At 42.0% G+C, this 25,160-nt stretch overlaps 1 protein-coding gene across 2 annotated transcripts in view; it reads right to left on the bottom strand.

Annotated features, from left to right (window-relative positions):
- PGM5 (phosphoglucomutase 5) overlaps positions 1-25,160 on the bottom strand; it is a 117,488-nt gene that overhangs the window by 42,405 nt on the left and 49,923 nt on the right. For both annotated transcript variants that reach the window (XM_038403565.2, XM_038403564.2), the window contains exon 7: positions 897-1,012. In XM_038403565.2, the coding sequence (XP_038259493.1) occupies positions 897-1,012 (116 nt within the window). The remainder of the gene's footprint in view (positions 1-896; positions 1,013-25,160) is intronic.

Below are 25,160 nucleotides of genomic sequence, written 5' to 3' on the forward strand. Positions count from 1 at the left end.
AACAGTCTATCTATTCAGATGTACTTCTATGCTACCACCGTTATCCAGAGTCAAGATTTTTTTTTTTGGGGGGGGGGGGGGGGGGAGGAAACTGCAGTGAGATGCATTCCTCAACACATTTAGGAATAAGGAGGAGACAGAAATGCAGTGGAATTTATTCAGTTATTTCCATATCCCACAAATACCTTTAAATGCAAAACTTACAGATTGCATAGATAGATGTTTCACATGTTTGCAGAATGTGCTGGAGCTAGCAATCCTATGTTCCTGATGGGCTATTCATATTTGCTTTGCATTCTGTATGTCACTAATTGGCTTCATTAAGTAATGAGGCAGAGGAGGAACAATTTCTTTGGGAAAATGTGGCTACTGACTGGATGACATTGAAGTAGTTTTATTACAAAGTTCTTTCTGTCACTAGAACTATTGGAAAACCAGACAATGTCCTAAACAGAGACACCTGCAACAGGTTCAGTTTAATGCACAGATACTCATAATAAATACACATAATGACCATATACACATGCACAAAATCCATCAAATTGCTGGCACAGCCAGTGAAGAAAAAATTGTTTTTGCAGTAGGTCCAGGAGAAATTTTTCTGGGTCCTGTGACATAGGATGGAATGGCAAGCAGCTTACCCATCCCCTCAGAACGAGTTTGGCTACTGTTTTTGCTACTGAAACTCTCATATTTCATAACACAGGTTACGTGGCACCCAGAGCTTAAAGGTCACCTATTCAAATTTGAACTTTTGAGGGTCAATGGTCAATTATGCCAGGGAATTAATTTGCCGAGTCTTCCTACCACTAAATGAAGAGGTTGGTGCCCAGTATCCCACAAGAGAATAAGCAGATTTAAGGTTCTTTGGAAAACATTGTTGTTGGATTTCTTACCAGTGCCAAAGCTTTCTTCTCCACAAAGTGAGCATCGTCCAGAATCCATAAGATTTGAAAAAAACCTCCAGCCTGTTGGTGTTTCATACACAGGGACTTTCAGTGACTTTGCCACCCTAAAACAATAAAATACCATGATTAAGACTGTGCATTCACTTAGATATGGATGTAAGATTTCACAACAATTGCTACAGGAGAGTGATGTTCTGGGTCTTACCATACCTCAAACACATTTAGAAATGGACTTTGATGTAAACAAAAGGGAATGACTGCAAGAGCATCATGCACAAAGGACGCTTGAGTGGAATTTATTTCACCCAGAGCTTGGTTGTGTTAACCCTCTGGGCACCATGCAAAGCTTGTCTTTATTTGTGTATTTGTGGGAAACTCAGTCTGAGGAGCTTTATTAGTGCCCTGATTTTTTGCCAGAGAGTAATGGTTAGTCGCAACAATAGGAATGGGCAGAGCAGTTGATTGTATGATCTCCTGTGAACATTTTGTAGAGATGCCTGGAGCATGGGATGGGCACTTGTTATTTTATAAGTCACACCGAATAAATAAATGCTCAAACTGCCAGAAATTTAAAAAAAAATAAACTATTCCTTTATTAGCTTTCTCAAATAGAATATAATATACATTCTCTTCCTAGGACCCAACTGAGGACTTATGAGAATTTAATGACAGGTTTCAGAGTAGAAGCTGTGTTAATCTGTATTCGCAAAAAGAAAAGGAGTACTTGTGGCACCTTAGAAAGCTTATGCTCAAATAAATTTGTTAGTCTCTAAAGTGCCACAAGTACTCCTTTTCTTTTTGAGAATTTAATGTTGCTTCTCTCTTTATTGCTAACTGTGTCTGTTTGTTTTCATTTTGGGTCTGGGATTTTCTGTCTACTATTTTTTAAGAAGAAGAATGGGGTTTGAGAGATAGTCAAGCAATGTGACTTGCTCAATACATGGCATTATCTCTCTAGAAACACTCTCAACATACAAAGTTAGGTACCAGTCTTTGAGACACTTAATCATAGGCATATCTACTCATGTCAGTAAAGTTATGTGCATGTTGAGTGTTTGTAGGATTGGTGCCTTACTCTGTATATTCCATTTAAAAAAAACCTATATCTTTTTATTGCTCGTTTTATTAAAGTAATAAACACAGTTAATCTTGTGTATTATCATCTGCTTTTAGGTCCCAATCCCACAGAAGAAAGCAATGTTCAAGATTCAAACAATTCATCTTTTTTCAAACGTAGCAATATCTAGGTGGAGAAGATCATTAAGGATCTGAACTTGCAAATACCAACATGAGTGCTTAACCTTGTAGTCAGGAGTAGTGAAATCAATGGGACTGCTCATGATAGTCAAGTGAAGCATGTGTGTAAAGGCCTTGATGATTGGCTTCACCTAGGTTTAGCTGTGTATACAAAAAGATGAGTCTCTTGTCTAGAGCAATTCTTTTTTCATAAAAAAGTTAGACATAAAATCCCTTTGTCAGGCTAATACCAAAGAAGTGATCAACAAGGAATCTCTCTTTGATCAAAGACCAATTATATGCTATCGAATAAATACCCTCCAATTCCTGTCACAGAGTCAGCTTCGTGCAGTTCCTTGATACCAGGGAAAGAAAAGAACTCCAGCCCATCCAGTTCTTTAGAGTTCCAATCTTGAGCCCCAAACTAAGGCAATAGTCTGGCAGGTCTTCCATGCTCTCTGGCCACCTTGTCCCCTGAGCTCTATTCAGTCCTCCAGACCGCAGTCTTTATTATTAAATATTTATATTATAGTAGCACTCAAAGGTATCCATTGGGATGATGACTCCATTGTGGCGGGTGCAGTACAAACACCGAAAGAGACACTTCCTGTTCCTGAGGGAGGACCCTGGAGTTCAAATAGTTTTCTACTGGCACAATTCCTGGATCCTCTCCAGGAAGCAGAGACAAAGATCTCTTAGACAGGCTGAACAAAAAAAAAATATATATATAGTCTTTAAATCCTTTCTTGCTTCATAGGAAGAGCTGGCGGAATCTGTGGATCTCTCTTGCTCCAGGAGAAGGGCAAAGCACAGACTTAAAATCAGTTTTCAGCTCCCATCTTGTAGCAGAAGAGCACAAAGAGCAGTCTTTAAATTCCTTCTTGTTCCAAAAGGTGAACTAGAATCCAGTACAGTCAGCCAGTCCCTGCCCTCTGACCAGCAGCTTGGCTATTGAGCCATCCCTAGCAGCTGTCTTCTCTCCCTTTATAACTGCTCCAGGTGCCTTTCTAGGAGGCTAACAAGGCCCAGCTGATTCAGAGTTCTGTCCATTAACACTTGCCACTCCACCTAGAACCCTATGGCTTTTTACCTCTGACACATCTCTGTTCCTTTGAAGGGCAGTAGATCCAACAGCAGCCAGTGCTCCAATTGTAGGCACAGATGGCTGTCATACCCCAGCTCTTACAACTCACATGTAAATCAAAGTGATGCATTATTTGTTAAACGCCACCAATCAAATTTTAAAGAGTAGATAATTTTTTCAGCAGGGGATAAAAATAGATTCTTCACATCCGTAAATCGAGTATCAAAAGGTAGAATTTATAAAAAGTGCCTAAAAGCAATTAGGACTGATATCCCTAAGGGCAGGTAAACTTAAAAAGCTGCAGCGGTACAGATGCACTGCTGCAGCTGTGCCACTGTAGCACTTCAGTGAAGATGCTACTATATCAATGGGAGAGTTTCTCCCGTCGGCATAGTTAATCCACCTCTGTGAGAGGCAGTAGCTCTGTCAGCGGGAGTAGCCCTCCTGTTGACATAGCGCTGTCTACATCAGGGGTTAGGTTGGTATAACTGTGTCACTCAGGGATGTTGATTTTTCACACCCCTAAGCAATGTAGTTATACCGATGTAAATTTAGAGCGTAGACCTGGCCTAAGGCAAACCCACCCAAAATTTCCAACCTGTTAATTGTCACCAGTTTGCTAGCAAAGAGATCCATTTACTTTTCCAAATTCCCAATTCAAAACTCATTTTTGTATTTATGAATTAAATCTCAAATAAGTGTTTTTCTTGGAAGATTCTTTGATCCATCAATGCTTAAAAAACCTGTCCAGTAAAATTAAAGGGATACTTCCAATTTGATATCTAGCCAAGTTAAATACAGTTTAAAGTGTTTCAGTTGCCCCGTAACACCCTTGCCAGATTTTATGTTTAAATAATATTTCCTATTTTTAAAAAAATATTCTCCCCTCTTGCTTTGTAGAAGAGTCACACAAAACAAGGAAGACTGACTATAAAGAAGGAAATGGCAAAACTTAATATACACAGAGTACTGACAAACACAAAGTAAACAAACTAAAGAGAAATATTTTCTCTCTCATCTAATTTAGTTATAGTCATTTTTGCATGTTATTTGCCACAACAGGGCTAACAAATTTCCCTTTAAATTCAACATAAACATTAAAAAAAGGTTCCAATCTGCATTTCTCTTCTCGATCAGATAAACATATCAGACCTCTTCCTTCTCTTCTTCCTTCCTTCAAGAGTCAAGCAAACTAAAGATAATGAACAAAAAAAGAGACTAGAAGGGCAAACTCTCTGAGGTCCTGAATTAGAGCAGGTTGATATATGAGGAAAAAATTGTGAAAAATATAAAAGTGTCTAAGCCCTTTTCATTCCGTTTCAGAATGGGTTTACTTTATTTGATATTTTCACAAAAAGGTTTAATCAAATTTTTGCTTCAAAATTTTTCTTTTTTGAAAATGTTAATTTTTTGGCTTTCCTATCTAACCCTTTTTCATTTTTTCCCACCTTCCTTTTCCACTTCCCGCTGAAAAAGGAAGTGAGGGAGGAGGGAAGGAGAAAACCAAAAAGACAAAAACTGAAAGCATGGCTCCATTTTTCATTTTACAATTTTGTCAGGAAAAAAAATGAAAAGTTTGAAAAATATTTTTTCACAAAAATTTGACTTTTAAAAAGGGCCTCTTTTATTAAATATTTTAAATCTGAAAAACGGCAAGCAGCTTTAGCTCTGATCTTGTAAGTGATTCCATTTGGGCACCTACACAGAGACCCACAGATATCAATGGGGCTCCATGCAGCACAGGGGTCTGTCCACACTGAGTCACCTGCAGAATCAGGGCCTAAGCTGCGCCAGGCATCCTAGCCCATGGCTCCTTCAAACAGGAAACAAGACAAAACAGCAAAAATGCCCCAAGAGAGACATTTCCCCTGAAAAAGCGTGTCCCTTCTTTCTAGAAGACAGAAACCATGCAGAGTACAGCATTCAAATACACCAAGTGTTCAAATCAACAATTCTTCTCTTGACATGCTTTACATTGTGATGATCACCCCAATCCTAAACCGTAAAGGTGAATTGATTAGTGTGGGTGATTAAAGCCAATGATCTTCTGATATATTTCTTCCAGCAGTTACCACCTGATGTCTGGGGTGCCACTGGCAAAGACTGGATATGAAAACCAAAAATCAATTCTTTTGGAGACATAACTTCTCCCACAAGCGACAGACTCACTAAACTTCATCACATTTAAGTATCACACCTGTAGCAGACAAAAGGTAAATGACCATGCTCTAACGTTTCTCAGGCACAAAAGCAACTAAACCATTGCACCTCATTGGGAAAATACTGTTACTTTTTTACTTCAGATAAAATGTAAGAATTATCCACGAAGGAGAGGGGGACTTGAACGGAAAAGGCACCAGTAGGAGGCTGGATCCTCAACTTGTTTACCCTGTGTTTGATATAGACCAAGGGTCGGTAACCTTTTAGAAGTGGTGTGCCGAGTCTTCATTTATTCACTTTAATTTAAGGTTTCGCATGCCAATACTACATTTTAATGTTTTTAGAAGGTTTCTCTCTATAAGTCTATATATTATATAACTAAACTATTGTTGTACGTAAACAAGGTTTTCAAAATGTTTAAGAAGCTTCATTTAAAATTAAATTAAAATGCTGATCTTACACCGCCGGCCTGCTCAGCCCGCTGCTGGCCTGGGGTTCCATTCACCTAGGCCAACAGCGGGCTGAGCGGAGCCTGCGGCTGGGACCCCGGCTGGCAAGGGGCCGGCAGCCAGAACCCCAGACCAGCCATGGGCTGAGCGGGGCCAGCAGCTGGGACCCCAGACCAGCAGTGGGGTTCTGTCTGCCGGCTCCTGCCAGCCAGGGTCCCGGCTGCAGGACCTGTTCAGCCCGCTGCCGGTCTGGGGTCCCAGCCCTGTCCACATAGAGTAGGCACCTACCTTCTCCCTGGTTCTGGCCCATTCTCTTCCTCTCTCTCCACTGAGATGAGGGAGGGAGTGCACTGAGAACTGGGCTGGGGGTGAAGGAGCAGGGTCTGGCCAGAAGCTAGAATGAGAGAGGGGGCTCAGGGTTGGGGCAGGAGGTTTGGGTGTGGAGCGCTTACCTGGGCAGCTCCCATTTGGTGCGAGGGGTGCAGGTGGGAATGTGGGTGTGTATGTGTGCAGGAGCTCCTGTTTGCTGCTCAGGGTAGGTGTGGGGATGTGGAGGGTGCAAGAGTCAAGGCATGGGGGGGCTTGGGGTGTGTGAGGAGGATGCAGGAGTCAGGGCAGGGGGCTGGATGTGTGTGGGGGTGCAGGGGTCAGGGCAGAGGGTGTGTGAGGGAGGTGCAGTGGTCAGGGCAGAGAGCTGGAGGGTGTGGGCTGGGGTCATGGGAGTGCTCCCAGTCCTCTGCCTTGAGTGGCTCACGGCAGGGGGCTGGTGGGGATATGCTGCTTCCACCCCCTTCCCCAAGGTCCCCGGAGCAGAGAGCGCGCTGCGGCTCCGCTTTTCCCTCTCCCACTCCGTAGCAAGGGCCATCAGCCGATGGGCCGCAGGGAGGGAGAGAAGGAGGGGCAGGAACCCTGCACGCTGGGCGAAGAGGCAAGCTCGCCTGCCCTGCAAGGAGAGAGCAGTGGGTGGAGAAGAGTGGGCCGGGCTGGGCAGGATTTTTAATTGCACGCTGCTGTCCCTGGCAGACAGCAGCATGCCATTAAAAATTGGCTCGCATGCAGTCTTTGGCACTCGTGCCATAGGTTGCTGACCCCTGATATAGACACTGAGTTTCTTGGAGCAGGACTATGTCTTCCTTTGTTTGTACAGCACTACTCACATTGATAGCCTTTAAAATATACCATCATATGAAGCAGATTATATCATACAGAGCTGAACAGGTGGCCACTTAGGTCAGCAGAAGATCAGGAACAGAAAAATATTTAAACTCTGTTTACTGTGACAATAACTATGGGCTACAAAGGGCAGATGTTCCCAATTTGCTAAGAGCAGAAAAATCTCGAGGCAGCCCTAACGAGGCACTACTGTGCTTGCAAATGTTTCCAAGGTCTTGTGTCCCCACAGCTGACAGTGTTTTGAGGACAGGAAATTCTCTCACTTATGCTATTCCAAACTCCCTGGCCCTGGGATGATCATCTTAGTCCTTCACAAGGGATGAACTGCTTCCAGGACCCCTCTCAACTACCAGCACAAGTTTCCAGGGGTTGTTATGCTAGTTCAGACATTTCCATTCACCAGGCCATCATTGCAAATAAAGATGCTGATTTTGCTGGCCTTACTTTTATTTTAAACCAAGCCTCTAAAACAAAAAAAACCTTAAGTATAAAAATAAGTTCATGGTGCGAAATGCTAGATTTGTTTCCTAAAGCTTTTTTTCCCTCCTGGTCTTGACTGGCTTGAAAGGAGATAAAGAGGTATAAATAAAAATCTTTATCAGATTTTTTTTTTCTGTTTCACCATACTAAAGGAGAAAGAGTTAGACAGTGTTAGGTTAATGAGGCAACAAGGGCTAGTGGATAAGGAAGTAGCCTCGGAGCCAGCAGCCCTGAGTCCTAATCCTGGCCATTCTGTGTGACTTGGGGCAAGTCACTCCACCTTTCTGTCTCTCTTTTTCCTCCCACCTATTGCATATCTAATCTATGTAGACTGTAAACTCTTCAGAGCAGAGACTGTCTCACTATGTTACTTAGCACAATAGGGCCTCGGTTCCAAATGGGCATTTAGGGGCCACTGTAATACAAATAATAATAATAATGTTCAAAATAAATCTCCCTTACTCTTAGAGCTACAAAAGGAGAATAAAGAGATGAGCTTCACTGTTAAGTATGGCTGCATTAGTTTTGGAAGACCATGACACACTGCTAATAATGCATGGCTATAGCTTCATCAAAGGGTTGGGAACATGTAGCTCGCAGCATCTGTGGGAGTTCGATCCCTGTGCATTGCGATGAGAATATGTCTTTTAGACAGCACAGCTCTGAAGAAATGTGGAACTCATGAGTGTAATTTGTTTCCATTGGTGGACCTCAACTTATTTTAAAAAATTAAAGTTCCGATGATTCTGGAGGTCTTTCAAAAATATTTTTGAATACCACTTTTGCAGTGACTACAGATTCCTCCAGAAAAGTACAAAGCTCTTCAATGTAGTCTTTTATCTTTTGCTGTTCACCTCAGAAACAGAAACACATCTCTGGCATCCAATATCTGTTTTCAAATTTGCTGTGTAGCTTCAAATCTGCTGTAAAATGGTCCCATTTTCCACATCCTTGTGTGCTGTCCCCTAACGGCTGAAGTTCAGAATTATGAAAGGCATAGGCAGCCTCTCCTTTTTCCACTGTCACTTCATGGAGTTAAAGGGCAGTGAAGTGAGAGCCCATAAAATAAGAAACATCTCTTTATTAAACATATATGCAACATATCAGCTGGAAATGACTGCTCCAAAAGCCATATATTAAATTCCTAGAAGAAGCCACACAAAAAAGTTTCTTAACTGCAGTAAAGAGAGCTCATCAAAATCCCCATCAAAAGGGGAATAACATGTTCAACAGATTTAGCAAACAAGAATGCAAAACAGGAAAATATTTAGAGAGAGGAAGGAAACAAATATTTTCTATCCAGGAAGTTATTGAACATTCAGAGCCAGATAACACAATGATCAGAGGAAAAAATTTCCATTGCTTCCACCCCTGCAAATTAATCACTATGAGGAGATGATCAAGACAAGAACTGCGGCTGGTTCTCCTACGGAGCAGAATTAGAACATTTATTTCAACATACCAAAAATGTTTTTTCCCTCATTTACAAGGTATGCACATCTGCTAACCAGTCAATCTGCATGCAACTACAGGCAGAACTCCATCCATCAGTCACTGACAGGGGCGAGCATGGCCAGCTGTACTGAAAAGCCTGTCAGTTGAGACATCTTCCATAGCAAAGGATACTATCCCCTGTGGACTGAAACTTGCTAATGAGCTTAGAAGCACTATAGCAATAAACTGAATTCCCACAGCAGAGCATAACGTCATGAATCAATTTGAAAGAACCAAACAGGACTTTTTATCCTACTGGTCAAACAAATACTCCAAACAAGGGAGGTTCAGACCCCTGGACCTTTCAACTTAAGAGAACGGAAACTGTCACTAACTCAAGGTAAGTGTTCCTATTCTCTTCCATCTACAAAGTCCACAGATCTGTTAACCAATGGGAATTATATAGCAGTGTGCTTTCATGGAGTCAAACAGAACTATAAAAGAGTTTTAAAATTCCTTTTCTACTGATGGGTCACCACACTCTGATGTATCCTCCCACCAAAGGCAAATTGCAAATTGCAAAATTTTGAGATTATGCGAATGGATGTCCAGGTGGCTGTCCTACAGATATTATGCTATGGAGGACAAGAGATCTTTGCCCAGGTGGGTGTGACCACTCTCAATGAGGCGGCTTTGATGCTGGTTGCTAGAGAGACTCTCTGGCTTGTAGGCTTCATGTCTGGATGCACCGTTTCATCCATCTTGAAGCTCTTTTCTTAAGATACTGGATGGTAGAAAATGAATAGAGCGTTGGACTTACAAAAAACCTGTGTGTGGCAGATGTAGCGCTTGAGGAGTGCTATCAACATCCAATGTACACCCGAGTATCTTTCTTGGGTATGACGGCTCTGGACAAAAAGAGGGGAGCATGATTTGTCTGTGCGAAAAACTGAGTTAATTTTTGGGATAAAGGCTGGACCTGTTCAAAGAACCACTATATCATTGTTGAATGTGCAGTCCTGTTCCTCAAAAGAGAGGCAAGCTCTAACACATTCTGGAAGGTGGCAATGGCTATCAGGAGGGACACCTTGATGGAGAGGAAATACATAGACACCTTCCTAATGGGCTCAAAGGGATGCAGAGTCAAACTGAGGTCCCATGGCTGCACTTGATGAATCTTAGGAGGATGAAGTAAAGTTGCAGCTCTGAGGGAACCCTTGATATTCTTGTAGAACACTTGTAAAGAGATCCTCTCTCCCTGTCTGCAAAGGAAAGTATGTTATTTAGTGCAGCCACTTGACATTTTGACAGTGAAACTGTGTCACCCTGGATCTGGCCCTCCTGCAAGAGCTCCAAGATCTGCAATACAAATGGCATAGGAGGAGAGAAACTACATTTCTCGTTCTATGGCTTGAACTTCCACCAAGTGCCAGAGTCAGAAGAAATTGTGGAAGCTTTTCTAGATGCCAGCAGAGTGACTATTATGCCTTCCAAGTATCCTCTCTCATGCAAGACTGCTCAAAAGCCAGGCAGGTAGCCTCAGGTACTGTGGCTCTGGATGACAAACTGGTCCCTGGGAGAGCAGATACCGTCTTAAAGGGAGGACAGTGGGGTCAGAGTGACCCACATTGAGGGGACTAAAAAAACCAGAGCCTCCTTGGTCAGTAAAGAGCCACTAATGCTAATAGCACCCTCTCCCTCCTGATCTTCTGGATAGTTCTGGGTATCAGGAGGAGATGAGGAAAGGTGTAGGAGGCTTACTGGCTGCCTCTGGGAGACTGCATCTGTGCCTCTTACCCTTGGGTCCTTCTATAGGGAGAACCACTATATGTCCTTGCTGGTGGCAAGGCAGACCAAGAAAGAAAATATGAATACAGAGATATGAGAGGGGAAGATGGAAAGAAAGTAAGGGAAACAGGAAACAAAAGAGGGAAGTGAAAAGGTACAGAACAAAGAGTGGAAGAAGAGGAGAGAAAGTTCAGATCAAAAAGTGAGAGAGGTAAAAGGGACACACAGAAGAAAGAAGATAGAAACAAAAGGGGGGAAATATCTTGCATCACATTCATAACTCGAGGTGTCTGTGTGCCATACAGCAGTACTAGGAGCTTGAGAGATATGCCCTGAATCGTAGTTTTGATCCTACTGGAGATGATTGTTGCAAACGCAGATGGAGAGCCAATGTGAAAGGCAATGTAAGTTACACATCAGCATGAGTTTAGCTTGGTGTAACTTACATACCGAGTGGGTAGAAGGGTGGGGCATTACATCAGGAAAAGCAACTGATAAGACAGCATAAGAAGGTTATTTCCTTGTTCCAACTCTACCCTTCTATCCCTGTGGTGTGTAAATTGCACCAACTGACTGATGTGTAACACACACCATCATTTATGCCACACGTTGCATATGACCCTAAAAGCCTGAACTGGCAAAATGCTACAAACCAGCCCCTCTTTTGTCAGTCAAAGCAGAGATCATAAAGATAATCCATTTTATTTTTATGGTGAAACTGTTCTCTTGCAGCGAGTATCTAGAGTAGCTTGAGCCCAAATATCCCATTTTAAACAAAAAGTATCACAAAATGATACATTACTCTGTAAAATAATCAGAAATAACATTCTGATAGGTCCCAATTCAGCACAGTTCTTTAGCATGAGATTAGTCCTACTGAAATCAATGGGACTACTCACATGCTTAAAGTTAGGCATGCATTTCATTACTTTGCTGAAGTGGGGCCATAACTGGGCCCGTTCCAACCCCCTGGTCCAAAAGTTAGCTCTGAATTTGGAAGTTCAAGCACATTTGTATTTAGATTTTTTTTTTATACCCAAGGTTAATTTTCCTTGTCAGCTTGAGCTGAAGCCACTTTATTCATGAATAGCAGAACCTTTGATTTACCTTGTGTATATGCTCTGTGGGTATGAATTGTTTAAAAGGAACACATCAAAATTGGGAGTATTATGGTTAATGTCTTCTCAGACACATAATGGGATAGACTTCAAAACGAGCATTCTCACTTGTCTTGTTTCTACCTAAATGTTCACTACATCAGTAAGACTCCACTATAAAGTTTTCCTTAGACATCTGCATGAAGTATTTGTTAGCTCTTGCTGAACGGGGGAGAGGACCTTTACATACTGGACCTAAATTGTATGAAGACTATCACCTTAATTATAATGATTTAAGAATCAAGGCTATTTTAATCTAAATCTGCACCCAGTATGCTGCAATAATACTCACAGAAGAAAAATATTCTGAAATAAAGTGACATTTACATTTGACAGTAACATATGTTCTTTAGAGCTCCATTTTTGCAACAAACGAAACCTAAACAAGCTGCTTTTTCAGGGGGAAGATAATAAAAGCTGGTTAAAATATGAATAAAACCTATTGTAAAGTTGTACAGCAGAAGGGCTAGTATTGTCTCAGCCTAGCTTGATAAGTCTTCAGATGTTTTATGAAATTAAATACAAACAGAACCATATCAGGCATATGGGAGAAGGGGCTCAAGATACTTATTCATTAGAAAAAGACATCCCTGAAGATTTGAATGTCAAGACAGAGCTGTAATCCCAGCTTCTGACTTCTGTTACACTGCGTTAATGCTACTGAAGGCAGATGAAGTTACTCGGGCATAATGGAGATCAGAATCTAGTCTGGAAAATTTGATACTGGAGGATGATTTTTAATGGCAAATTCTGATTGCTACTAAAAGGGGAACAGGCTGATGTGGAAACATTGCTTGTCCTCCTTCATCAGCAATTAGCTGGACCCTTTATTTTACAATCACCCATCCACTTATGCCAAATATTCTTCTTCTTCTTTGGGTTTCCTGGCCATAAATAGGGCGTGTAACTGGCATGATGCAGGGGGGATGGAAGCGCAGAGGTGGGAAATACATATTCAACATTATTTTGTTCTGGTATAAGAAATACATATATAGTCCTGCTTAAACTGAGAAACCAGATCAACTTCCATTGAAAGTATTTCTCATTTTATTTACATGGGGTAATGAAAACTGACATATTTCTCTCTCACTTTGCTGCCCATTGGAGACAACAGATCATATTACATGGAAAGAACTACAAACGGCCTACGAGCAGACTGGGCCTGAGCAGGCTCTCATTTACATTGGGTTTGCACTGACATAATTTTGCAAACTTCAGTGTCCTGATTTTTGGGGTGAACATCCAAGGAGACTCTGGTCCAATGTATTTTTTATGCAGCCATAAAAAAAAAAGTGTAGAGAACACACATAATTCACACATCACAAATGACAGGGACTAAACTAACGTTCTTGGAGCCCCATTAAAATTTGACGACTTCTCAAAATAAACCACTGTCAATTCTTATCAGTCAGCTGGATCCCTTACAAAGTCTCTGTATCAGTTTACTCTAAAGATAAGAGTCAAAGCCTGGGGAGGACCTTTCCTTGATAAAATTCTCTAAATCTGGTAAATCAGAAGATTGATTTTTTCCACTGCAGGTGAAGTACTGAATGTAGTCAAACCAACCCAATTTTGATCCCATTCAGAAATGATTACTTAACTTGCGAAAAGAAAGATTAATAAAAGAATAATTTTAAAAGTATTTACTGCATGTCTCTTTCTCTCTCTCGGCTTTTTCAACCTGCAGGTGTCAGCTGCACATTAAAAATATCCTGACAGGCACATGGGAGAGAAGGCCTGAAAATGCTCCTGGCAAATGTACATACGCACCTCATCAACACATTTTTCGGTGCTGTTCAACTGCAGGGAGCCATAGGGTGGAGTGTACAATATGACTTGTTTCATGGTCTAGGTACAGCTTTGGGCCTGATGTTGTTGTACACCTTCAGCTCCCAGCGAAGTCAACAGTGGTTGAAGGTACTTAGCATTTTAGAGGGTAGCCTCTGTGTTAAATTTAATCTAATGTCCAGTTAATAAAAACCTCATTTAGTCAAAAAGGTTTATGAGGACAAATGCCTTCTCTCCTATAAACTAAAGATTGATACAAATGCATTAGTTTTTCTTTTAACTTCTTCAGTCTCTCTCCTAACTAAAGATGCTCAAAACACACTTTTAGATTTGGAAAATGACTTAATTAGGAAAAAGGGTCTATAGGATTATACATATGTTGGCAAACCCTTACCTCTTTTCCTCCTCTAGACAAATCCTAAAAGTTTGTAGGTTTCAAGGTAAAGTAAAGCATGTTCAAAAATATTCTCAAAGCCAAACATTGTCATTTGCTTCATAAAGAGTAATTAGCTTTTGGATGGAATTCCAAAAGAGGAATAACATGTGGTGTGAAGTTAGACTTCTTAGTTTTCTGTCCTTCCCAATTTGCCCCCAATGTTAAAATCTATGCTCCAGTCAGACAGCATTTTTCAAGAGTTAATATATGGCCTCTCATGAGGATGGCAGTTTCTAGGATCCTGCATGGGGTTGCAGGGCTCCTTTATTGAGTCAGCCTGCTGTGCTCTCAAGATCTTAAAACCAGCATAGAGATGAAGGGTTATTTTTGCAGACTCACTTTGATGTCTGATCAGGCTGGTCCTTCCCAAGGTTTAGAGGCTCTGTCTACATGGAGAAACTCAAAAAAAAATTAATCCAAATGAACTAAAAGTGGGAATTTAAAACGGATTAGTTAAATTACATTAAACTCCTGTGTGGACACCCTCATTCAGAATTAAAGTGGGCTTAACTAAATTTATCTTAATTCACTTCCAAAGTGAATTAAACTAAACCAAATTAAGGACACTAATTCTGAATGAGTGTGTCCACACAGAGATTTAATGTGGTTTAACTAATCTGACTAAGGCCATGTCTACACTACCTGCCGGATCGGCGGGTAGTAATCGATCTATCGGAGATCGATTTATCACGTCTAGTGTAGACGCGATAAATCGATCCCCAATCGCTCTGCTGTCGACTCCGGAACTCCACCAGAGCGAGAGGTGGAAGCGGAGTCAACGGGGGAGCAGCGGCCATCGATCCCGCGCCGCGAGGACGTGAAGTAAGTGATTCTAAGTCGATCTAAGATACGCAACTTCAGCTACGAGAATAGCGTAGCTGAAATCGACGTATCTTAGATTGACACCCCCCCACCATGTAGACCAGGCCTAACTCACACTTTTAGTTAATTTGGATTAATTTTTCTGAGCGTCCTCCTGTAGACAAGCTTTTAACCTCTCTAACATCTAGGGAATACAGGACAGGGACAGAAGATCTGGAAAAAGCTAATGTACTCAATGCTTTTTTTGCCTCTGTTTTCACTAACAAGGTCAGCTCCCAGACTGCTGTGCTGGGCATCACAAAATGGGGAAGAGATGGCCAGCCCTCTGTAGAGATAGAGGTGGTTAGGGACTATTTAGAAAAGCTGGACGTGCACAAGTCCATGGGGCCGGACGAATTGCATCCGAGAGTGCTGAGGGAATTGGCGGCTGTGATTGCAGAGCCCTTGGCCATTATCTTTGAAAACTCGTGGCGAACGGGGGAAGTCCCGGATGACTGGAAAAAGGCTAATGTAGTGCCCATCTTTAAAAAAGGGAAGAAGGAGGATCCTGGGAACTACAGGCCGGTCAGTCTCACCTCAGTCCCTGGAAAAATCATGGAGCAGGTCCTCAAAGAATCAATCCTGAAGCACTTAGAGGAGAGGAAAGTGATCAGGAACAGTCAGCATGGATTCACCAAGGGAAGGTCATGCCTGACTAATCTAATCGCCTTTTATGATGAGATTACTGGTTCTGTGGATGAAGGGAAAGCAGTGGATGTATTGTTTCTTGACTTTAGCAAAGCTTTTGACACGGTCTCCCACAGCATTCTTGTCAGCAAGTTAAGGAAGTATGGGCTGGATGAATGCACTATAAGGTGGGTAGAAAGCTGGCTAGATTGTCGGGCTCAACGGGTAGTGATCAATGGCTCCATGTCTAGTTGGCAGCCGGTGTCAAGTGGAGTGCCCCAGGGGTCGGTCCTGGGGCCCGTTTTGTTCAATATCTTCATAAATGATCTGGAGGATGGTGTGGATTGCACTCTCAGCAAATTTGCGGATGATACTAAACTGGGAGGAGTGGTAGATACGCTGGAGGGGAGGGATAGGATACAGAAGGACCTAGACAAATTGGAAGATTGGGCCAAAAGAAATCTAATGAGGTTCAATAAGGATAAGTGCAGGGTCCTGCACTTAGGATGGAAGAATCCAATGCACCGCTACAGACTAGGGACCGAATGGCTCGGCAGCAGTTCTGCGGAAAAGGACCTAGGGGTGACAGTGGACGAGAAGCTGGATATGAGTCAGCAGTGTGCCCTTGTTGCCAAGAAGGCCAATGGCATTTTGGGATGTATAAGTAGGGGCATAGCGAGCAGATCGAGGGACGTGATCGTTCCCCTCTATTCGACATTGGTGAGGCCTCATCTGGAGTACTGTGTCCAGTTTTGGGCCCCACACTACAAGAAGGATGTGGATAAATTGGAAAGAGTACAACGAAGGGCAACAAAAATGATTAGGGGTCTAGAGCACATGACTTATGAGGAGAGGCTGAGGGAGCTGGGATTGTTTAGTCTGCAGAAGAGAAGAATGAGGGGGGATTTGATAGCTGCTTTCAACTACCTGAAAGGGGGTTTCAAAGAGGATGGCTCTAGACTGTTCTCAATGGTAGCAGATGACAGAACGAGGAGTAATGGTCTCAAGTTGCAATGGGGGAGGTTTAGATTGGATATTAGGAAAAACTTTTTCACTAAGAGGGTGGTGAAACACTGGAATGCGTTACCTAGGGAGGTGGTAGAATCTCCTTCCTTAGAGGTTTTTAAGGTCAGGCTTGACAAAGCCCTGGCTAGGATGATTTAACTGGGACTTGGTCCTGCATTGAGCAGGGGGTTGGACTAGATGACCTTCTGGGGTCCCTTCCAACCCTGATATTCTATGATTCTATGATTCTAAGATCGCTGCAGAATAACGTCCAAGGAACAACTAAGCTCAAGACAAAGATGTGGCTGAGGGATATGTTTAGATTTTACTTAAACTAACAACAAACACAAACATTCCAGGAAAGAGGTAAATTTGGAACATATCCAGTGTGTGCATGCATGTGCACATGCACAAACTGTTCAAAGCAGAGGGAGAATTTATGAGTGCTTAATGGTGTACAAGGAAAGGATTGGTTTCCGCTCAGAGAATTCCCTGATCCTATTGAGTTAAATGTATTTCTATTCAATCCCAGCAGCAAATAAAATTGCATTTATTTCAAGTATTCACTAATTTCCAATGAGAAGAAAAAATGGAAAGATTCAATAACACCCTGGCTATGTTTGCAGTGTAATTACAGAATCAGAGAAATGTAGGGCTGGACGGAACCTCAAGAGCCTACACAATACTTTTGAAGAGTAAAACCTCTTGGGCTCAGAATTCTGACACTGTTTTAGTTTCATGCCACTCCAATAAAAAACATGAAAAATGTTAGCACTAATACCTAAAATATAGATACAAAACAGTAGACTCCCCACACACACACTCATCCCGGACAGCAAAACAGCTGCAATTCATCCCCTTCTGAGCATCTGAGGAAGCTAACAGCTGTGGCTAGATTCAAACTCTGATACCCCAAAGGGCAATGCAATCCACTACTACTAGTCACAACCAGGCTAGCCCTTCCTGACATGTTTGCTGAGCCTATTTGCAATGTGGCCATTTCAAATCCTCTTTCATGAGTGCTTTACCATCCTTAGAATCCCTGGGAGCATGGGACAAGGATTGCAAAATTGATCCTCATGATGAAGGGTATGGTACTAAGCATACAAATGCAGATAATAGATCCTTTTAAAATTCTGGGAAGTGTGTCCCTGAACTATGCAGCTAACCTCTTTCTTTTCTTTTGGTCTCATTTCAGAGTCTTGCCCTCTGACTCTCGTCTTTATTTTCATTTAATTATGTAACATTAATGGTTTGTAAGAAATTCATAGCAGTAGCAACACAGCAGCAGCAGAAGCAATTGTGTGAAATGGATGTTCTACTTCTGGATAGTCTCACTCCGCACACAGCATGTTCCCTTAAAAGGATGCAAGCGTATATACTGAAAGGAGTAGAACTAAACAAAGTCTGCCCCCCCATATATGGTCAAGTTTTACAGTCATACTCCCCCCTGCCTCTAATTTATTAAGCAAAAAGGGGATGGAATGCTGAGTCCTAACACAGAGAACAGATAACCAGGACATTTCACTGAGATAAGATGAAAACTGCTATCACTGGCAGGACTTCCAGGAGCACTGGATAGAATGAAATATTTGGTAGACAGTGAGTTCTTTTTTCTCTCGTTTTCTACCATATGATATTTTTGTATGAAATATAACAGTTGCATACAAGATAGAAATCTATACTTTAAATAAAAATGGTAGCAGACACTTTGTTCAGTTACAAAGAGTTTAGAAACATTTTGTCGCACCTTGTCTGCATTTTTTTCTTCAAAGTTTCAATTCTAAAATGTTTCCTCTAAGCAGCACGAATATACCAAAACAAGTTATGGGGTGAGGATTTGTTACTGACTTGAGAATTAGTAGATTTGTGGTGGGGGGTTGGTTTTTTTTTTTTTTTTTAAAGGTTTCTAGGATTTTCTTTAATAACTATTAACAAAACATAAATCATGTCACTTTGTTAAATTATTTCATGAACCATTTTAATTCATTTTCCTTCTGTGGGGTCCCTAAAGTCATTGAAAAATGAGTGTTGTGTCATATTATCATCTGAACATTTTCTCCTGCCTATTACTTACAAGTTGGGCTTTTTCTGTGGGTAAAAGCTTTCACCAAAAATGAGTCCCAGGAGAAAAGCAAAGCCATATAAGCATTACGCATCTGTATCATAAACAATGCATGACCTTTTAATGTACAGGAAAAAAACATACACAAGACACTTATTAGAGCTACAATGAGCATATTCATTCCAAATGCAACCAGGACTAAGCAACATTTGTTTGTGTACACTTCAAGGATATGAGCTTTTGTATGAAAGTTTGGCCCTTGGCTTTAAATTTCTAAAACAAAAAAATAAAATAAAAATCTCCCCCTTCGGGCCTTTCGAGTTTATTGAATTTCTCTTGTGTTCTGTAATGGCAGATTTGAAAAAACTTCTCGCCATCATCACAATCATTTTAAAACTTTGGTGAATGCACTCTCACTAATCTGTACAGGCGTGGCTCTGTTCTATATAGTTCTATATACAGCACTGGCCGCCTTCAAATTTTCTTACACACAAATACTGTACACCCATATTCAGTCATATGGTACAAATATCTCCCAGTACAACACATGTACAACTGATCCAAGTCCTGTACCTAGGCTTTACTGTACCATACACACTTTGTAAAGGGATGGAAAACTAGTTTCTATCCTGATCTCCAGTACCTGGCACCTCTCCATCGCAGTCCCTTAGGACGAAAATCAATTCACCTGCATAAAGTCTAAGTAAGTTCAGCTCTGTGTAAGTAGTGCTGTCAGTGTGCTAGGAACTTGATTCCACCCAACCCAGGGCCAGCGCTACAGACACACACAGGCATGCCTATAGCCTACATGTATGCCTATACCTCAAGCTGGGGCATAATTCCCAGCTGGAGGAGGCATACTTACATTAGCACTGATCGAGCTAGTCCACTAAAACCAGCGCGTAGCAACCACAGCGCAAGTGTGGGAGGGGCTAGCCACCCTGCATACAATCCCATCCAAGAAAAAAGGCATGTACTTGGGGCAGCTAGCCCCTCTCATGCGACTACCTGCCTCAAGTAGCTAGCACGGACATGTCCCCTCGAGCTGGAATTTACACCTTTGGCTCAAAGTGTAAAACATACCTTGTGAGGCTGGAGCCACATGTGCAACCTCTTTGTGCCATTTTTCTCGTATCCCTGGAACAAGAGATTTGCGTAAAAGCGGACCCCATAGCTCCTCCCTTAGCCTACCACTACTGCCACCCTCGATGCAGGGCTGGTATGAAGGTCCTTTCCACAGAAGGGGCAGAGGTATCTTGTGTGGGCACTGAACCCCAGTCCAATTCCCATGAGTAGTTCCAAAATAGGACTTAAGGGTATGTCTACACTACAGGCACTTCAGCGGCATAGCTTTAGTGTAGACACTTGCTCCAGTGCTGAAGATTTTTCCATCGCTGTAGTAAAAAATCTGCCCATTTGGGAGGTGGTAGCTAGGTCGATGGTAGAAATCTTCCATTGATCTAGCTGCATCTACAGTGGGGTTAGGTCGACTTACCTATTTCATACAGGGAATGAAATTTTTCACAGCCCTGAATGAAGTAGCTAGGTCAACCTAGTTTTAGCTGTAAACCAGGCCTAGCGTGATGCAGAGGCTCTAAATGCACAGGGGCAGTAAATGTATTTTCACTAAGAACATTAACTAAGCAGATCAGTGCAAGGAGCGGACATCCTTGGATTCACATTCACACAGACACAGCAGAAGGCTTGGTTGCCACAGTACACCACACGGATCAGGACATGAACTTACTGTTATGGTGAAAGGTGATAATGTCCTGCATGTTATGAGTCACTCATATATAAATACTCAAGAAGTAACTCTGACCATATCTAGGATGTCATTAAGAGGATTGTGTGGAGTCAAACACCCTTTGTCTGAGAAGCCAAACCTCTTCCAAAGTTCTTTTCTATTACAAAGCAGCTGCGTAAAAAGGGGCTTGATGCTCAGGCTCACCTTTGAAGTGTAGTCCTAAGTGAGCAGCTCTGGGCTAAGGTTTCCCTAGGTAAAGCCCAGGGGCTCAGGCAAGAAAAGGGAATAGATTCCAGGAAAGACAGAGGCCTAAGGAACTAATAATAAACTAATTCATTTTGGTTGACTGACAAATGTATTTATTACTGTGCTGAGATAATTAAAAAAATCTTGAAACCTTTTGACGGGTTTTATTCTGGAGCAAATGCTCAGAACTGAGTTGGGAACGGGCACAACTAACAGAGTTTAGGGGGTTTGTAACCAGAATAGAAATATAATTTAAAACAATGCTGACTTACTTTGTTTAAAAATTTAAAAAAAAAAAAACAGTTTTTGGAAATTACTTCTAGAATTTTAAATTATCTCAGCACAGTAATAAATACATTTGTCAGTCAACCAAAATGAATTAGTTTATTTTAACTTATCGTATCTTTTTAATTATAAATTTTAAATTACAGACAAATCCCTTTACATTAATATTACACATTGATCAGGAAGACTCAGATTCTGCCATCCTTAGTCACACTGAGCAATCTTTGACACCCTGGGTACCCCCATCCATTTCAATGGAATTAATTTGCTATGTATGCACTATTCAATATGAGCACAGGTAGGAGAATCAGACATGATAGAACAAAGAATGAGAAAAGAGACCAGGGATGAGATTCTGTGTTGTATCTAGCAGGCACAGCAGAGAACTCGCAGTCCAGACTAGGTATGTATGGTCAGGCAGGGGTAAGATGCCCCCAGCATAACTTGGATATCCCTGGGGGGGGGGGGTCTCTAAATTATGACAGCCTCCCTGGGTTGTGCTATGGGCTGCATCACTGTCCAGAATCTCCACAGGTGCTGCACAGTGCATTCCTTCTCCTATGACTCTCCCACCCCATCCCATCCTAGCTAATTCCCTATGCTGGGGTTTACAAATAGGTTCTCCTGTGGTAGCCTTACAGCTGGTTTCTGCAGTGCCTGTACCAGGGGAATCCATCCTGAAATTTTTAGGACTTCTTTTCAGCACTAGAAATCTTTTAGGTAGGGCATAGGGGGGTGGAGTGTGCATGAGGATGCCACCTAATACAACGGGAGAAGAGAGAAGAAGAAAGGAAGGGGTGGAAGAGCTATTGCAATGCACCCACAACTTGTGTAAAATTTAATTTCTTCCTACATCTTACAATTTTCTAACTGAAAATAGGGCCAATGATAAAAGAAGCAGACAGGGCCCAATTCAGCAAAGTATGTAAGCATGTTCAAATCAATAGGACTTTTCATATGCCTAAAGCTAGACATATACTTTAGTACCTTGCTTGAATTGAGGCCACAATGAATAAAAGTCAGCCATTTGATTAAACAAACAAAACAAATAAATGTTTAAAAAAATCAAGAAAAAGTATTATGTTGTGCTAAAGACGTACTTCCAAGGAATTCATCACCCAATCTGGTATCTCATAGACACAAAAACTATTGCTTATTGAGGGAGAAAAAAATATCTGATGCCAAGTCAGACAGATCTGTGTAAATAACGATAAGTTGAAAAGCTTTGCTTTTTTTAGGGCAGGGAAAACATTTTTGATGTGTAGAAATGGATTTGAGGGAAACTTGAACAATGTGCAAGTTTATTTAGAAAAACAGCATGCTATGAACACACCCAGAAAAGAACAGTTATTTACCTTAAGAAAACTGTGGTTCCTCAAGATATTTGTCCATGTGGATTCCACTCTAGGTGTGCATGTACCTCATGAACATGAGATCAGAATCTTTTGACCAATAGTGTCCATGCCCTGAACATCCCTGTACCTCCCTCACAGCTGAGGGCATATAGGGAAGGGTGACCCAACTTCTTTTCAGTTCCTTCACTAACTCAGGACCAGGGATGGAGGGCAGGTGGTGGATCCACATAGACAAAGCATCTTGGAGAACCAGTTACTGTAGGATAACTAGCTGTTCTCTCCTTCAAGTCTTTGTCCTGTCTAAATAATAAAGAAGGGCTCTGGAAACATCCAAAGTACAGGGATTTTTTTTCCACATTTGAGTGTAGTTTGGGGAAGAAAACAGGGAGGTTGATTATTTGGTTTAAACAAAGGTCAGACACTATTTGATGATGAACTTAGGGTTGTGTCTCAGAACAACTTTATCCCTATGGAAAAGAGTATAACAGGGTCTGCCATTAGTGCTTGAATCTTTTTAACTCTCCTGGCTGAAGTGATAGTTACTAGGAAGCCAGTTTTGTGAGTGTGATGGTAGAAACAACACTAAGGGATGGGGATTAATGGGGTTCCACAAGGCCCATAAGAACTACATTAAGATCCCAGGACAGTGAGATTCCCAAATGGGAGAGGGGGGAAATAGGCCTGAAGCAGACCTTTTATAGAGATTTGGAAATAGGGGGATGAGAAAAAAAAACATAAATTTGGATGCAAGGATGACATGCTGAAATGGTAGCTAAAAGGATCCTTGTAGAGCTGAGGATGAGGCCTGAGAGCTTGACTTGGAAGATATAGTCCATAATCTTGGTCACAGACAATTTTCCAATAGGTCTTTGTTGTGAAGCCCAGATGGAAACTCTCTTCCACTTTGATCTGTAGACTGATCTTGTAGAAGGTTTCCTGCTTTGTCTCAGGTTTTTTTGGACTTCTATGAAACAATCCCTGTTTGTTGTGCTCAACCAGCCAACTTCCAAAATCAGGGACAAATTCTCCACCCAGACCCCATGTCTCTACATCTGACTATTTGGGAGAGTAAGTCTGACAGATTGAAGAGAGAGACTGACAACTGTGTGGATAAGTGCTGTGGCCTGTAAGCCAATAAAGGGCTATAGGTACTGTTGTAGCTGCATCCTGCCTGATCTTCCTTATGATCTTGGGCATCACGGGGAGAGGAGGAAAGAAAACCTTGCATGAGGAAAGCATGTTGGTACCCTGGGCTGGTACCTGGCCTGGAGCAGAAAAGACAGCATTTTTTGTTCCTGTTGGCAAAGAGGTCTATCACAGGGAAGCCCCAACTGTGGAATACAAGTTTGACAATGGAGTCCTTCAGCAACTACTCCTGACTGGCTGAGTACCATCTGCTGAGGTGATCTGCCAGCTCATTGTTTCCTATCTCATTGTCAACTTGAAATCTAGACAAGCCCCTATAGTTTCTAGAGCTGGGTAGGAAACAGAGGGATGAGTTCCTGTAATTCACTCTCAGTTCTAGAGAGTGAACCAGTCTGAGGACTGTGCACGGGGTGCAGGACACTTTTTGTGAGGATTTCCCCCTGGAAAAAACAATCATCTAGATATTGGTAGATGCATATGCCTTGCCATCTCAGATGGTCAGTCACTACTGCTGGAACTTTAAGTAGGCTAAAAGTAGTAGTACCCTGATAGCTTTTGCATCTCTGGAGTGGTGAGTTCTGTGAGAAAAATCAGCATATGGACATATGGTCCAGAACATGGCTTGCACGCAAACAGAAAAGGTATTGACTGGGTCTATCAGCTAAGGAATAAGTCTGTCACACAGCAGGCATCGGTTGAAGATGGAGGATTTAGGCTCAGATATTAGGCAGGAAGGTGCCTCAGCACAGAGTAGTAGTCAGAAGAAGGAAAAAAAAAAAACTAATAAATTTGAAGAAAAGAAAAACAAAAACGAGGCTGCCAACAGGGCAGAAAAAGTTCCTTAATTACCATGTTTAGTTTAGTTTTTGATATTTACAAACTGATTTGATGAAAGGGCGTGATGGAGTAGCAGGCGGGCACTGCTGAGTTCTGTCTTGCTGCCACAGGAGGTAAGAGGGCACTGAAAGGTGGTTGGGCCACGCTGCCCTATAGGCTTTCTGGTAGAGAGGCACAAGCACACACAGGAAACAAGCAACGTCCCAGCAGATGCTGCAGGTCAAAAGATTCCAGCCCCGACCATAAAAGGCACATGCGCACCATTAGTAAGATCATCATGGACAAAGACTCAAAGAAGAATGAATAACCCTTAAGGGAAATGCAAAGTCTAACTCCAAAGAACACTGCTTTTTCCTGCTATTCCAAGAACCTGGGAAATGAACCACCACTACTTGGCTTCTCACGAAAATAAGATAACTGGTTCCTTTCCCATTCCCACCTTTGTGCTTCCGAAAAGGGCTTTTCCGGGCAAACATTCGGTGGACCTCCAGTTTTGAATACGATCACTTGTTATGCCTGCGTGTACTCTAGTCATATTAAAAGGGCTGGGCATAGAGTGTCTTATTTTCTCCAGGAGGGACGTACATAGGTCCCTAAAGCATTAATGGGAATCTTTCAGAGACATCAAAAGGTTGGGGCATAATGACCAATTCCGCAAATGCCACCATGCATAATTGCTGCTTGCTAGACTGTGACCAGCCTTTATGCAGTTGTGCAGGGGAGTAGGAAGGGGCAAGGCTCCTCTGTGTGGTAATGCAGGCTTGTCACAATTGCAGCCTCCAGCATTCAAGAGAGCACAGAGGCTGCAGGCCAGATGCTGCCTTTGGAGGAGCAATTGGGTGGGGAGTAGGTAGAGCCACAGAGAGAGTGGGCTGGCCAGGCTCAGAGGGTGA

This window comes from Dermochelys coriacea, chromosome 5, assembly GCF_009764565.3.
Source record: "Dermochelys coriacea isolate rDerCor1 chromosome 5, rDerCor1.pri.v4, whole genome shotgun sequence".
Lineage (NCBI taxonomy): Eukaryota > Metazoa > Chordata > Testudines > Dermochelyidae > Dermochelys > Dermochelys coriacea.